We start from the raw sequence: 17,777 nt of genomic DNA, 5'->3' as shown, positions 1-17,777 counted from the left end.
ATCGTTAAGTTCAAATCATTGTTACCTCGTTGAGCTACATACATAGTTATCAGTTATGTATATGCACCAGGTTGGTGATACAAAAGGGAATGTGGAAGAATGCGCCTTCTATCCTTTCCCAAAAGAAAACATATTTCGGCAATTAAATGAGGAAGTGCACTGCTGCACATATACACGAACTCAGGTGAGTCGTACGAACTTAAGCGACACAGCCGCAAGGGTAATGCTCTGAACACAAAGACGACGACACGACACGACGTAGCAACGGCTGACTACAAATGTCGCAATGTATCAAACAGCAATTTCATTGCTGCCGTACTGAAACCTTTCACTTCAATAAAATTTACATATTTAGTTTAAAGTGAAATTATTTGTGCCAAAAATGTAAAAATAGGTGGATTTATTTCCTTTAAATAACACTGGTTTACAGCAAAAATGTTCCATGAACGCCACTATCCTATTTGTATGTGGAATCGCTCGCTGATTTCGAAAATCGACTTATTTTTTTTCTATGAATACGTTTTTGAGATATTTGAAATTTACCGTTATTTGACCAAAAAAAAAGGTGTCTTCACTTAATCATGTATATCTCACTGACCAGTTGAGCAATCTTACTGCAAATTATAGAAAATGAAAGTGAATGAAATTTCCTAAAAATATTGCCTACTCCATTTTTCCATAGGCCTTATAATTTCAGAGAAATTGATTAATAACTTCGAGTTTTTAAATTTTTTTATGAAAAAATTGAAAAAAGTAAACTTTGGCAAGAAAAAAATTTTAAAACAAAAGATATTTTTAAATTCTTTTTTTTATTTCATATGAAGTCCTGTTTCTTTAGAAAAAAATAAGCTACCAACGAACAAAATCCATGGATAAATAGGAAAGTTATACATGATCAAATAAATATATCAAAGTCTCGCAAAGTCAATGTATACGTATATGCGTATGTAGTGTGTAAAGTAGAGGTGGGATATCTGGCTATGCGCTGTTTCTGTTAAGTAAAAAGTAAATTTTCATGTCGTTTTTATAGCTAAGTTTATTGCTGTCTATGAACAATCGCCACTCCTCGGAATTGACCAAACTCTTTGAATAATCCGGGAATGTCTTTGCAATAGCATACATTGTCTTCCTTCGTATAGTGTTTGGCAAATGGTTCGTGACGATTTCTATAATATGTCACCTTAACATGGGGTGACACGAATTGAAATTGTTGCATACGAGAGGCATGTAGCTCAGCTTTTTCCTTGGATAATTCCAAATCTCTAATCCAATCGTTTAGTTGCGCTTGTGATAGAAGGTTTCTCTCGTTTTCCATTAAAAATTCATTAGAACTTGATTTCCCATATTCAGATGATCCTTCAGATACTGCTGTTGACAACGAAACTGGATACGCAACTTCAGCTGAATGTGGAACTGGCAACGAAACGGTAGGTACGTTAGCATAAATCACTTTTCTTGATTTTCCAAAGCCAAGTACTTTTGTCATACAAATATAACAATCTTCTGAGTGGCATGTAGGTTCTCGCCATATCATTGGTACAGCACCTGACACCTCTTGCTTTCGATGCAAACTACCTACTACAACAGTATTTGAGTATTACTGTTCTAAAAGTATTATTTTATTATTATTATTAGTTATTAGTTTATTCTAATGATATTCGAAAACAATCCCACCCCTACCTTACACACTACATACGCATATACGTATACATTGACTTTGCGCGACTTGGATATATTTATTTGATCATGTATAACTTTCCTATTTATCCATGGATTTTGTTCGTTGGTAGCTTATTTTTTTTCTAAAGAAACAGGACTTCATATGAAATAAAAAATTAAAAATATCTTTTGTTTTAAAATTTTTTTCTTGCCAAAGTTTATTTTTTTTCAATTTTTTCATAAAAAAATTTAGAAACTCGAAGTTATTAATCAATTTCTCTGAAATTATAAGGCCTATGGAAAAATGGAGTAGGCAATATTTTTAGGAATTTTCATTCACTTTTATTTTCTATAATTTGCAGTAAGATTGCTCAACTGGTCAGTGAGATATACATGATTAAGTGAAGACACCTTTTTTTTTTTGGTCAAATAACGGTAAATTTCAAATATCTCAAAAACGTATTCATAGAAAAAAAATAAGTCGAATTTCGAAATCAGCGAGCCATTTCACATACAAAATGGATAGTGGCATCCGTGGAACAAAAAACAAATTCAAATTTGTGATCCAGTGTAATCAATTCTTATTATGAATGATATATCAAAGTTATTTTACGTTTCCGCTGGCAAAATAACGTCATACTTGTGAGAACTTTGAATAATTTTACATCTCACATGTTAGTGGCAGCTCTACAGCGGCCATTGTCGTCGGCAAAATTAGAAACATGTCTAATTTGGCCACAGCGAAGACTTCAACCCTTTTGTCGCGAAGTCGTGCTGTTGTCTAAAAAACTGTGCCCATAAGAACGCGTGTATTTTAATATTTGACAGATGTCGCTCGTCGCTTGTCGTCATCTATGTGTTCAGCACTTAACACTCGTACTAACTCGTAAGTTCCGTTGGCGCTTCCACACTACGGCATTGTTGCACTAGTTATATACATATCGAAATACTTGCGTTTCATGCGAAACATGCCGTTACACCTACATACGATAAAGCTCATGCCGGCCGTTTGACAGGTCAAGTTTGTTTGGGATGTTTTGTCGGTTTCGTTCGCAGCTTTTATCTTTGTATGACAGCTGGTACAATAAATGTGACAAGATATATATAAAGGTGACATTGTAAAATCATTAATACATAAAGGCGGATTGTTGCATAATAAGCAATAATTAGTAAAACCGCTCACACCACATAAGCGGGCAACATATATTATTAAACGAGTCTACACAAGCTTACATACCTCAAGATGTAGACGCTGTAACGAATGTTTCGTTTAAATATTCGAAATTGCATAGCCCTGGCAGATAGTATAAAGAAGCGAGATATGTGATCCTGCACCTAAGTTTCACCTTTAAATTTAGAAGCATATATTTAAAAGTGAATACAATTTTTCATTCCAAGAACTTATTCAAGTCTAGCATTTAAAAAAATTGTTTTGTCCCACAGCCTTCTTTAGAGTCCTCCTAAAAACATTATTAAATAGTTCGAAAATGGACAAAACTGTCCATTTCCTGTATTCATTACATGAAACATTAAGCACGTATTTTAGTAAAGCATATTTATAAATACATGCATATATATTTTTATTAATATTGCAATATTTGATTATTTATATTATTTTATATTATATTAAGTCTGTCATTTTGTACAAAAATATGTAAACTAAAACAACTTTGCATTAAAAAACACATTTTGGTATTTTCTAATAATTTTTATAATATGGAATCTATAACTATATTCGTGCAATTTGCCAGGAAACGTCGTAACTTGATTCTTTAAAAATTTGAAGATGAGGAACTGGAAAAATTTGCCTAACACAGGAATGCTCTGTATTTTGTGAACCGGGTGAACCCATTATTGGGGAACGCTACCGATAACAAATCATCAAATTGGCTTGTTTCCTTCTTGGCGGTCTTATGGGATAGAGACCACAAATTGTCAAATAGATGGGAAAATTTTATAGCTTCAGATGAGCAATACTTTGAGTAATACTGATGCAATAATACAATTTTACTTAAATAAAACACAATAATCAAATCATTTCCAATTATAATTGCACATTTGCTTAAGCAATTTTTATACTCTCGCAAACATGTTGCAAAGAGAGTATAATAGTTTTATTCACATACCGGTTGTTTATATCTCAAAACGATCATGATAACTTCAGTAAAAAGTAAGATATTTTGACAAAACTTGGTATTTTTTTTAAGTGGGTGTGGCCCCGCCTTAAATATGTTTTTTGTATATATGTATTTCGTAAACCGTTAAAGCTATATAAACCAAACTTTCTGCAATCATTCCTCTTACCCCATCACACAATATGAAAATAGGTGAGATTGGATAATAACCACGCCCACCTCCCATAGAAAGATTATGTTCAAAATTACTAAAAGTGGGTTAACTCACCAACGGAAAACGTCAGAAACACTAATTTTTACAGAAATGACAAAAAAAGGCTGCACTCAGATTAAAAAAAATATATAAATGGGCGTGGCGTCACTCATTTATGGGACAAAAACCATAACTCAGAAACTACTCGACCGATGTCCATGGAATTCGGTACATAATACTTTTTTGACATTCTGATATTATTCATGGAAAATAGGTGAAATCCATTCACAACCACGCCTACTTCTCTTATAATGCAATTTTGATTCGTTCACTTAAACTGTATTTGAGGTGTGGCATGACCTGTGGGAAAATTGTCGTAATCGGACTATAATATCTCGAGGTCCCGGATAACGAATATTTACAAAAAAAAACAAGGGTTTAAAGAGCCCTCTCTTTGCAAAACATAATAATGGAATGAAATAAATGTTTCGTTGTTCTATGACATTTGCTCGATACTAAAGAATAACAAGTAAGGAAAGGCTAAGTTCGGGTGTAACCGAACATTTTATACTCTCGCAATTTATTGATGTAATTTTATAAAGATAACACAATTCGACCCATATATTCGGTATAAAGTTCAATAAAATAACGAAAATCATCATAAATAGTATATGGGGACTGAGGTAATTCCTAAACCGATTTCACTCGTTTTCACCACCAAGATACAATGTATCGAAGACTATACGCCCACTTAATTTAATATTACTTATAATTAGGTATATAGGATCTGGGGGAAATTATGACCCGATTTTTACCATTTCAGGTACAGAGAGACACTGTTATAAGAAAAAAATTCAGAGGGAATGAATTACATAAAAATATCTGAGGTATTTACCTATATTTTCGGTGAAAAATTACCCTTAGGCACTGAGTTCTTCATGTTCGATATCAGGGGCCTAGAAAAGTCATGGTTCGATTTTGACAATTTTTCCACAACTGATGTCACAGCTCAAATACAGTATTTGTGTAATGTTTTATTCCGCTATCTCCATTTGTTCCTAATGTATATATGTATGTATTATAAAGTGAACGAATTAAAAGAATTCAAAATTGAGTTAAATGGGAAGTAGACGTAGTTGTGGACCGATTTCGCCCATATTCCACCAGTGTCATCAGGGTGTCAAGAAAGTGTTATATACCGAATTTCATTGAAATCTGTTGAGTAGTTCTTGAGATATGGTTTTTGACCCATAAGTGGGCGACGCCACGCCCATTTTCCATTTTGTAAAAAAATCTCAGTGCAGCTTCCTTCTGCCATTTCTTATGTAAAATTTGGTGTTTCTGACGTTTTTCGTTAGTGAGTTAACGCACTTTTAGTAATTTTCAACCTAACCTTTGTATGGGAGGTGGTCGTGGTTATTATCCGATTTCTTTTTTTGGACTGTATAAGGAAATGGCTAAAATAAACGACTGCAGAAAGTTTGGTTTATATAGCTTTATTGGTTTGCGAGTTATATACAAAAAACCTATTTGGGGGCGGGGTCACGCCCATTTTTCCAAAAAAGTTACATTCAAATATGCCCCTCCCTAATAGGAATCTATGTTCGAAATTTCATTTTCATAACATTATTTATGGCTTAGTTATGACACTGTATAGGTTTTCGGTTTCCACCATTTTGTGGGCGTGGCAATGGACCGATTTTGCTCATTTTCGAAAGCAACCTCCTCAGGGTGCCAAGGAATATGTGTTCCAAGTTTCATTAAGATATCTTAATTTTTACTCAAGTTATCGCTTGCACGGACAGACGGACAGAGGGACAGACGGGCGGACATACATCCGGATTTCAAATCCACTCGTCATCCTGATCATTTATGTATATATAACCACATATCTATAACTCTTATATTTCTTGGTGACACAAGTGAACAAAACTATTATACTCTGTGTACAGGTTGCGAGAGTATAAAAATTAGGTAACAACTTGTTATAAGTTGAATGCATTTGTTTGCAATATATTATTTGGGATTTATATTTAAAATCAGAATTAAATAATTTAAAAGAAAAAATACATCCATTTTGTGCTTATGTGCTTTTGTAGAAAGTGAAATGCATTTAAAATGGTTCTTCCCCAGAATCTCCAAACAGATTGTTTCATATAAGCCTGTTTATAATGACAGCTGTGTTTACATTGTCGTAGTATATTAACTTAATAAAAAGGTCATTTGACTTTAACTCGTGCAAAATGTACTACGAAACAATGACAAAGCTTGACAAATTAGTAACAAATTTATTATAGCCTATTAACCTTTGACCGCCCATTTAAAAATATTTAATTTAATTATAAATACTTATAAACACATGTGTGTATGAGACGCATCTACTTATTTCGATGGGATTCCTCGCAAAGTGAAACTGCGAACCTTTGGCAACACATGTGAAAATGATTCGTTAATGTTTAAGGCATCGGTGTCATAATCATTGTGAGTAATATAATTGAAATGGAAAAACATTCTCAATAGACATATTCCAGTATATTTACAAACCACATATATGTGTATGTGATGTACTAATAATAAATTACAACGGTTAATGCCTACATATAATTAACGTTAAGTTAACCCATTTAGATAATGCAAATTTAATAGGTGGGAACAAATAACACTTTAATGCATTTGTGAAAATGGTTTTTAATTAAAAATATTAATTATTTTCGTTTACACTCATAATGACACACAATATACTATAGCTAACGTAGTTTATTTCCAAATTTCGGCTTTTGTGCAACAAACTTAATGGCAACTTCCCACACAGCAGCTATATTGCGTGTTTCTAGCTTAACTAGTACGTATAGAGTAGTATAGTACGTAACTACGAAACTTCGTATTCTTATAATATAGATTTACAATCCTTAAGAGATTCCATATACATATGTACTTACATTTAGAACAATGAATATCTGCTATTTATGTGACAAATGTATTACTGGTCCCAACTTTATTAGAACTGAAGATAAAGCAGTCGAACTTTTTTGGTTCTCTACGTTAGTATCAATCTTATACATAAGTTCTAATTGGTTGTAGTATGATGGTGCAACGAGTTTCCAACAACAAGCCATACTGCCAGTGAAGCTATCACTTTATTGGAACGAACTCTTGGTGAACAAATTCACCTGACATTTGGTTGCATAGGTCATGTGATTAGACTGCGTCGGATTATATACAAGGTGTTACGTCTATCATTCGACCAAATTCTATTACACGTGGGTTCATTTTCTAAATACAATCAATATTGTGAACTAATAAAGTCGGAAAAATTGAACTGATGATATTCAAAATATTGTTTAATCGAAAGTTTAAATGGGTGATATCTAATTAGAACTATTTTCAAATTATGCCAAGTGGGTTACTTTTAAAAAGCTCATACTAATTTATCTTCAGATTTCAATTGATTGCCAATTTACTTTTTCTAAACTTATACATAATTGGAGTTTGGAGGATGGGATCATGTGTAGAAGTTCATGCAAGTGAGGAAAGTTTTTGATTGTCATTCACTTGGGAGTGACCAGAAACGATTCTACTCCACATGGTTCAAGCAGCTCACGACTTCCGGTTTTAGACCAAGTATCCTCTGGGTAGCCAACAGACATCCGTTTGAAGGCGAGCTAAAGTGAGAAGGCGAAGCCCGCTTATGCGGTTGTGCGTAGGGCTTGGGACCCACCACATAAAAACGAAGTACCAATAAAAAATCGACGAAAGCCTCGGCTAAGACACCCCCCTTTTGATGACGACCCCTGTAAACGTTTAAAGGACTACGATTTAATGGCATGCACTTGGAATGTCCGGAACCTTAATTGGGAAAGTGCCTCTGCCCAGCTGGTTGATGTCCTCATACGACTAAAGGCTGACATCACCGCCATCCAAGAAGTGCGATGGACGGGACAAGGACGGAAGAAGGTGGTCCTTGTGACATCTACTACAGCGGCCATATAAAGGAGCGCAAATTTGGTGTTGGATTTGTGGTGGGAGAGAGACTCCGTCGCAGAGTCCTGGCATTCACCCCGGTGGATGAATGTCTAGCCACAATCCGCATCAAAGCGAGGTTCTTCAACATATCGCTGATTTGCGCCCACGCCCCAACGGAAGAGAAGGACGATGTGACCAAAGATGCTTTCTATGAGCTCCTAGAACGTACCTATGAGCGCTGCCCCCGCCCCCCCTGTAGTACCAGATTCCAGCATAAGAAAATACATCAAGCTACTTGGCTGTCTCCTGATCGAAACACGCGGAACCAAATCGATCACGTTGTGATAGACGGAAGACATGTCTCCTGTGTTTTAGACGTGCGTACGCTCCGAGGACCAAATATAGACTCGGACCATTAGGTGGTCGCAGCGAAGATACGCACCCGCCTCTGTGCAGCAAAGAATGCCCGTCAACAAACACAAGGAAGGTTAGACGTCGAAAAGCTGCAATCGCAACAGACAGCCACGAAATACTCTACTCGACTTGCACTCCTGCTCTCTGAGAGCACTCATCAGCATCTCGGTATAAGGGAGCTGTGGAACGGCATCTCAAACTCACTGCGTACCGCTGCAGCCGAAACAATTGGTTTTCGGCAACGACAAAAAACAAGCTGGTACGATGAGGAGTGCCGTCTCGCAGTGGAGAGAAAACAGACTGCCTACCTCGCAACGTTGCAACGACACAACACGTGCGGGATGGGATAGATACCGAGAGCTGAAGAGGGACGCGAGACGCATCAGCAGACAAAAAAAGAAAGAGGCCGAAATGCGTGAGTACGAAGAGCTTGAGAAGCTGGCAGATAGAGGGAATGCTCGAAAATTTTATGAAAAAATGAAGCGACTTAACGAAGGTTTCAAGACCGGAGCATCCTCATGTAGAGACCAAGGTGGTAATCTGGTAACCGATGTCCAGGGCATACTGGGATTATGGAGGGAACACTTCTCCGACCTGCTGAATGGGAGTGAGAGTACAACACCAGGAGATGGCGAACCCGATCCCCCAATCGATGACGATGGAACAGATGTTCCATTACCCGACCATGAAGAAATTCGAATAGCAATTACCCGCTTGAAGAACAACAAAGCAGCGGGGGCCGATAGATTACCGGCAGAACTATTCAAATACAGCGGCGAAGAACTGATAAGGTGCATTCATCAGCTTCTTTGCAGAATATGGTCGGAAGATAGCATGTCTGACGATTGGAATCTCAGTGTGCTCTGCCCAATCCATAAAAAGGGAGATCCCACAATTTGCGCCAATTACCGTGGGATCAGCCTCCTAAATATCGCATACAAGGTTCTATCGAGCGTATTGTGTGAAAGACTAAAGCCCACCGTCAACAAACTGATTGGACCTTATCAGTGTAGCTTTAGACCTGGAAAATCGACAACTGACCAGATATTCACCATGCGCCAAATCTTGGAGAAGACCCGTGAAAAGAGGATCGACACACTCCACCTTTTTGTCGATTTTAAAGCTGCTTTCGACAGCACGTAAAGGAGCTGCCTTTACGCCGCGATATCTGAATTTGGTATCCCCGCAAAACTAATACGGCTGTGTAAATTGACGTTTAGCAACACCAAATGCTCCGTCATGATTGGGAAGGACCTCTCCGAGCCGTTCGATACCAAACGAGGTTTCAGACAAGGTGACTCCCTATCGTGCGACTTCTTTAACCTGATGCTGGAAAAAATTATAAGAGCTGCAGAGCTAAACAGAGAAGGTACAATCTTCTACAAGAGTGTACAGCTACTGGCGTACGCCGATGATATTGATATCATCGGAAGCAACAACCGCGCCGTTTGTTCTGCTTTTTCCCGCATGGATAAGGAGGCGAAGCGAATGGGTCTGGAGGTGAATGAGGACAAGACGAAATATCTCCTGTCATCAAGCAAACAGTCGGCGCATTCGCGTCTTGGCTCCCACGTCACTGTTGACAGTCATAACTTCGAGGACGTAGATAATTTCGTATACCTGGGAACCAGCATCAACAACACAAACAATGTCAGCCTCGAAATCCAGCGCAGAATAACTCTTGCCAACAGGTGCTACTTTGGACTGAGTAGGCAATTGAACAGTAAAGTCCTCTCTCGACGAACCAAAATCAAGCTCTACAAGTCGCTTATCATTCCCGTCCTGCTTTACGGTGCAGAAGCTTGGACGATGTCAACATCAAATGAGACGACACTAGGAGTTTTCGAGAGGAAAATTTTGCGCAAGATTTATGGTGCTCAGAACATTGGCAACGGCGAATACCGCAGACGATGGAACGATGAGCTGTACGAGTTATACGACGACATTGACATAGTCCAGCGAATAAAAGGACAGCGGCTACGCTGGGTAGGTCATGTTGTCCGAATGGACGAAAACACCCCAGCCCTGAAAGTGTTCGATGCAGTACCCGCCGGAGGAAGCCGAGGAAGGGGAAGGTCTCCACTCCGTTGGAGGGACCAGGTGGAGAGCGACCTGGTTACACTTGGGATCTCCAACTGGCGCCGAACTGCGAAGGAGAGAGAGAGGTGGCGCACTATCGTCGATTCGGCTATAACCGGCTAAACGGTTGCAACGCCAATCACATACAAACTTATACATAATTATGAACCACTGAATAAGCGGGAATCTAGGTAGAGCTTTGCAAAATGTTAATCGAACATAACCCTTGCGAGAGAAATTCCTGCGCTTATGTATTGTGAAATTACATAGCAAAATATTTTGAAAATCAAAAACAATATTATTCAAAGAACAATTTGAAACATTATTCAAAGTGTTATCAGAAAGTGTACATTCCCTGAAATAATGTCTCAAGATATCGCTCCGATATCCTCCAAGACTCTAACCCATTGCATCTTACTAAGTGTTGCCAGGTGCAATCTGACATTTCCATTGGAAAGTTTGACATTTTTTAGCATAACATCACTCAGAACGTTTTGTCATTTAATCGTGAATTGTTTTATTTACAGGGAATTTTATATATACAGGAAAAATTCATCTCGGCCAAAAAATGTAATTAACTCGTGAACATTTTCGTGGGATCATTTTTCACAACTTTCGACGTGGATTATCGCGACAAGAGTGCATCGATGCACTAAAATCTTTGTATGGCTATGAAGCACCATCCTAGAGCACTGTGAAAAACTGGTACAACGAATTCAATCGTGGCCGACGCTCGCTGAAAGACGAATTCCGTGAAGGTCGTCCAAAAACAGCCGTTGTGGCATTTCGTTGATAAATATTCCTATTTTCATTATTAGGCCAGAAATAAATATAGCAGCCCTCGTATTCCTTCGGTAAGTGCTTTGTTTCTTGGTACCTAAATGTACATATAATACCATATAGACGTTATCCTGCATGATATTGCAAACTGTTACGATATTAAACAAAGTATGAAACGAAACACATTTGATAAAATAATTGGAATTATTGTAGAATTATAAAAAAATTCCCAAACACATTTTCTAAAAAACAATATACCTTTAGGCCGTCTCTATGCAGTAAAAATGGCGCCATCATTTTTGTCAAAAACTGTGTAAATGTAAAATTTAACCGAATGGTGACTACAAACCATTCTAGAATCCAGCTTGTGATACTTTTGAAGTAACACAAAAATATTTAATTGAAGCACAAGTATCAGAACGAAAAAGCTCACGACTTAAAATGTTATATCTATTTGTTGTTGTGTATCAAGCAGTAGAACTATGTGATGTAATCTTTATTTAAACAGTTAATATTGTTCCAGCGAAAATTTCACTTCATTGAATTTAATGTACTTTGAAACTTTAGAAATTTTTTGCTAGAAATTAAATATGTAAGTAGATACATACTCATATACATGTATATATATGTACAAATATGTATGTAAGAATTTATTGTTGATGCGCAATATACTTGTATTTGTTTTGTGCAATAAAAATAAACAAATTTAATTGATTGCAATCAAATATATCGAATATACATATTTATACACATGACATGATATATGTATGTATGTAAATAGGTGATAAATTTGCACGTTATATATATGTCGCATATGTGTGTGCCCTTGGCCAATTGAACGTGAACAGGTAGGTATCTCTCGCTTATTGAATTAATTAGAACAGTCAGAAAAAGCTGGAAAGCCAACAATTCCTTCTTGATTCACTGGAATCGAATCAAATTAAATGTTTAAATTCGATATGTAAACAATAAGGAGAACGTGACGTTCGCTGCGGCATCAACACGCGCGGGCAACAGTAGCGGCAATAATATTGAGAACGCGCACTGTGGCGGGACATACATAGGAGTGTAAGATTGTTTGGCAAAAAATACAAATGCATAAACTCATGTGCCAAAGAAGTTGAGTATGCGTGTGTGGGTATGTTTGTATAGATTCTAACATTCATGCGTGTGCTGTTTTTCGGACATTCTTAGAAATATAAGAATTATTCCTGTTTTGGTTTCAACAAAGATTCACTAGCATAATTAGTATTTACTTAGAAGTAGCGCTAGACTGTTAACTTCAAAGCAAAGAAACGCGGCAATACAGCCTTCCGCAAAGTTCTAAGCTCTACTCGTACATTGAGAAGCTTAAATGTGCGGCATTTGCTGCAGCCAAAAAGTACTTTGCGGTAAACGCTGTCTAATATCTTTATATACATATTTGTATATATTTTTATAAGTATTTATAGGTGTCTCTCTACGCATGCGCATGTGTGTATGTGTGGAAATATTTTGTTGCCGCTTCTATTCGCAACGCGTTTTAAGCGCGCTGCTTTACGTTAAGCGCTCACTGTTTAAATTTGCAATTAACACATTGGCACTAATTGAAATAAATTATTATTTAATCCTACAAACGCTGAGTTGCTTGAAGTGAAGTAATCGCAAACGAGCAGCAAATGCTTCAATACAAAATTTGTCCGGCGTGCGTGATTTTATTACGAATAATGTTGTTGAAACAACAACTCACAGCTATATTTTCACTATAAGAATAAAATCGAAAAAGATTTTGATATTTATTTATTTTAAAAAGTTGATAAAGTCGCATAAAATTGCTGATTTGCATGAATTTTCATCGGCAAATACTTAAAAAAATTAATTTTGCACTTCTTATTATTTAAATGAACTCACTTACCATTTTCTGTATAAACATTTTGTGCTAATTCAAAACTTTTTCACAGTTTTGTATAATTTTTGGTTTTTATGTTGCTTCCCCACACAGATTGCACTTTGTTCTATTGAAAATATTTTAATTAACACTTGTCTCATTCATTCTAATCATTAAATTTCACTTTCAATAGTTCCTTTTAATGTGTTTATTGTTTTTTCAGTGTTGACTTTTTACTGCGCCACGCCTTATAGTAGGCTCGTTTTTACTCGCTTGTCCGTACAACGCGCGTCGACAATGAGTTTTTGAATGATCTATAGCAGGCGGCGTAGCTCTTATTTATAAGCCCAAATAATCTACAAAATATCTGCCAAACGCAGTTGAATAGCAGCCGATGCGGCTACAACAAATACAAACAACACACATGAAATGATAAAAACCAAAATGACAAAAACGATGAAAGTGCTCATTTGCGCTTGTACTTGTACTTAGGTGTGTTTACTAAGCAACTGTGTCTCCCTGTGTGTGTGTTAATGTAAATAAAGTAACTAGCTTTAATGGCCGCACGTTTGGCGCGCAGTGTCTTGGCGCACGCGTGTGTTTACTTGTGCGTATGAGCAACATAAGGCGACTGACTAGCGTCAGAGCCGAGACGCCCATGAGGGAACAGCGAGTGAGTGTCCCTTGGATGAAGTTGAGTTATCACCTTTGCAGTAAGAAACATCTGGATCGTCTTAAAATTGGCTGCAAATGCAGCGGAGTAAAACATCGTACATTTCATATGTTGTTGTTGATTACAATCGTCAGCGTTAAAAGGCACTTAACTCTGTGCGCTCGTAACAATTTTTTTCGCACTAATTGAGGCAGTTCTGAATACAGTTGCACACACAATTACGGTCGGTTGCCAAAATTAACAATTAGAATTCACTGCGCATGGCCGCACATATGCAAATACATTTAAATGGGCATATTAAAGTGATACACATTTTTTGTGAATTAAAAGAAAGTGTTTCAATTTTTCAACAGCGACAGCGGTGGGTTACAGGTTCTACAGCTGATTAAAAAAAATCCAATTTTGTTTTATGTAATTCCATCCTTTTAGATGCAAAACTTGCCCGAAACTCGGTATATTTGTGATCTGGTTTCGAATTTATTTACAATTTTGCCAAACGCTCTCACATTTGACACTGATTAATAGGTTTTCTCTAATGTGTTTACTTAGCAATGAGCGTTTAAATTTGCGGTGACCTGCGCGTTTCGAAAACAGTTCATATTTACACAATACGAGTGTAACCCACAGAGTTGTCATTTACTTTAAGTAGACTCTATTATTAATTATCACACTTGACTTGTCAAAATCAAAGTCAGATTATAATAAGCTAAGTGATTCGAAGTGTCATTATGTGGTAAATTGGTACAGTGAAATATGGCATTTCACCTTTTAAGTGGGCGGTGCTATGCCTATATATCACTTTTTGGATAGAATCAATCAAAAGATTTTTGGAAAACAATGTGTCTCTTGAATTGTCTGATATAGACGAGAAATATGTGTTTTGAAAATTTGGAAGAAACTGAACTGAAAGAATTCTGTTTGTTTTTATACTCTCGCAACAAATGTTGCTAAAGAGAGTATTATAGTTTTGTTCACATAACGGTTGTTTGTAACACCCAAAACTAAACGAGTTTGATATAGGGTTATATATACCAAAGTGGTCAGGGTGAAGAGCGGAGTTCAAATCCGAATGTCTGTCTGTCCGTCCGTCCGTCTTTGCAAGCTGTAACTTGAGTAAAAATTAAGATATCTTGATGAAACTTGGCACACTTATTTCTTGGCACCATAGGAAGGTTGCCTTCGAAAATGAGCAAAATCGGACCACTGCCACGCCCACAAAATGGCGAAAACCGAAAACACATAAAGTGCCATAACTAAGCCATAAATAAAGCTATGGAAATAAAATTTGGTATGAAGGATCGCACTATGAAGGGGCATATTTGGATGTAATTTTTTTGGGGAAGTGGGCGTGGCCCCGCCCCTACTAAGTTTTTTGTACATATCTAGCAAACCAATAGAGCTATATATACCAAACTGTCTACAGTCGTTTTTTTAGCCACTTCCTAACACAGTCCAAAAATGAAAGAAATCGGATCATAACCACGCCCACCTCCCATACAAAAGTTAGGTTGAAAATTACTAAAAGTGGGTTAACTCACTAACGAAAAACGTCAGAAATACTAAATTTCACATAAGAAATGGCAGATGGAAGCTGCACTCAGATTTTTTTACAAAATGGAAAATGGGCGTGGCGTCGCCCACTTATGGGTCAAAAACCATATCTCAGGAACTACTCGACCGATTTCAATGAAACTTGGTTTGTAATAGTTTTCTTACATCCTCATGATATGTTGTGAAAATAGGCCAAATCGCTTCACAACCACGCCTACTTCCTAAATACCAGAACTTTGAATACGATCTGAATAATATTAGGGTTTCCAAATTTCAATGGACTTTATACAATACATATGAGAAATATGTGGGTCAAATTGTGTATTATATAATATAAATAAAGTTAAATAAATAAATTGCGAGAGTATAAAATGTTCGGTTACACCCGAACTTAGCCCTTCCTTACTTGTTTAATATATATTTAAAAATTTTCTAAATTATACTGTAATTTAGTAGATTATTTAAAGCTATATGTAGATTTTATCAATCCTGTCCGGCGTTAAATGTTTCGATTAATTCAAAATTTAAATATCCGAGCTGTAGTTTACCCATAAATCGAGATAAAAAATGTTGACTGTTGCTGACTATTTTATATATAGTACGCTCCCGAACACCTTTAACACTGGCTAAATGCAACACGGATTAAATAACAATCAAATATCATTTACTTACAATTTTCTTTAAAAGTTCATTGCACTGAATGCCAATTTATTTCCATAATTTCATGTAAATTTTGTAGTTTTAATTTGAACTACAATAAAATGTTTTAAACTCGACTGCACTACCCATAAAAATGGTCTTGTAACACATTTTTCCCAAACAGAAGTATTTATTATGAAAAAAGTGTGTTAAAGGTACCTTTTGATATTTCATAATAGTGAATGGTATTAGCTGTTATTCAGCATCGTAAGTAATAGGGTATTCGCACAGCCAAATTAATTAGAGAAACCCGGTAAAAAATTTCTAGCCTCAGTCGATGCCAATTAGATCTTCACGATTAGACTTGTTGGGGTGCTGGCCACAGCGAACTCCAAGGAAAATGTAAGGCTGATGGGTAGAATGGAACATTTCGGAGCACTACCTATTCTCTGGTGGTTTTCTACAGGTCAGTCGTAAGATTAGGTAAGATACTGATAAGAAGGGGCATATTATTTCCTCATAATATTTTCTTAGTTGTAGGAGTCATTGTCCCATTAAAATGTTATCGGGTGCTAGATGCAAAAGTTGCAGGTTTTGTTGGGAAATCCTCATTATCCCTACATATATAAATACTATAACGCGATTCGGATCAGTACTGAAAATTGTTATGTGGATTATGTATGCTTTCTTGCTAAACGGTCGCATAATTGGCTTTATAAATTGAATTTTCATTTATAGTACCAATACGAATCATAAAAAAATCAAAACAAAAATATTTGTGACAGAATACCGAAGTTCATGATATGAATTTTCCATTCGTGTGCTTCGAATGCTTTATTCACAGGCAATTTACAATAAGACAGATTTCATATTTAATTACAATGACTTTCTATGAGTCCGAAATCAATCAAAAATTGATAAGCACTAGATATCCGCTACAATGGGTTTTACAGTACCCGTAGTTTGTCGTTTATTTGTGTGTGTGTGTTGTTAGTGTGTAAGAGCAATTTGTATAATTAACAAATTAATATAGTTTTATCACCAGATGAGTTACAGCGTTCATTTGCCTAAGTAATAAAGGCACTAAATAAAATCATTATTGCCATAAAGTAAGTGCAATCGGGTCTTTATGTAAAAAATAACGAAAACTAGTTAGTAAAATATGATAAAATAATAAACAAATTACTTAGGTAAAGCGGTCCTGGCCCATCTAGATCATTTGCATTACGTTATAAATATTTTTCTACATACAGTTTAAAAATAGAAATTCCTCTTGTAAAAGCAGACCTTGACTAATATCGCTTCTTGTTTATTTCAATAACTGATTTCAATTCAAAATCATTAAATTAAACGCAAAACTTGTTTGAATAGAGTGTTTACACTTTATTTAACTTATCGCAGTTCTTTCATTGAAATGTGTCATTGCACCACATACGAGTATATCGACGCAATACCAATATATGTATATAGTATAATAAATCCTGCCAAACCACACAATTAATTGATGCTACTACTGTAAATATAATAATACTTGATTGGGTTGTTCTTTCAAGACGACTAAATGACTTGCGAAGAATTGGTAAACAGTTATTCTGTCTGTTGCATTATGATTATGATTGGAATGAGAATAAGACATTGACCAAAGAATCAGATTCTTTTACTTATTTTTTAATAATTTAACTAAGTCCCGGGAGTCTAAAAAATACGACATACTATGGGGTCCTTTCCCTTTTCCATTTATTCTGGTGCTTAATAATATTGTAAATCACTGGTTAATTAAGTTAAGACATTAAATTAAATACATTTATTCGAAAATCTTATATT

General features: G+C 36.1%; 1 protein-coding gene across 1 annotated transcript in view; it reads right to left on the bottom strand.

Annotated features, from left to right (window-relative positions):
• The window catches only part of Cyp4aa1 (probable cytochrome P450 4aa1), a 29,110-nt gene extending 15,614 nt beyond the window's left edge, over positions 1–13,496 (bottom strand). Inside the window, exon 1 of the mRNA XM_011191639.3 lies at positions 13,118–13,496. Coding sequence (XP_011189941.1) covers positions 13,118–13,135 — 18 coding nt within the window. The 5' untranslated portion in view covers positions 13,136–13,496. The remainder of the gene's footprint in view (positions 1–13,117) is intronic.
• Positions 13,497–17,777: the final 4,281 nt, after the last annotated feature.

This window comes from Zeugodacus cucurbitae, chromosome 6 (genome assembly GCF_028554725.1).
Source record: "Zeugodacus cucurbitae isolate PBARC_wt_2022May chromosome 6, idZeuCucr1.2, whole genome shotgun sequence".
NCBI lineage: Eukaryota > Metazoa > Arthropoda > Insecta > Diptera > Tephritidae > Zeugodacus > Zeugodacus cucurbitae.
Note: the sequence above shows the minus strand (reverse complement) of the source record. Positions and strands in the feature narration are given on the sequence as shown.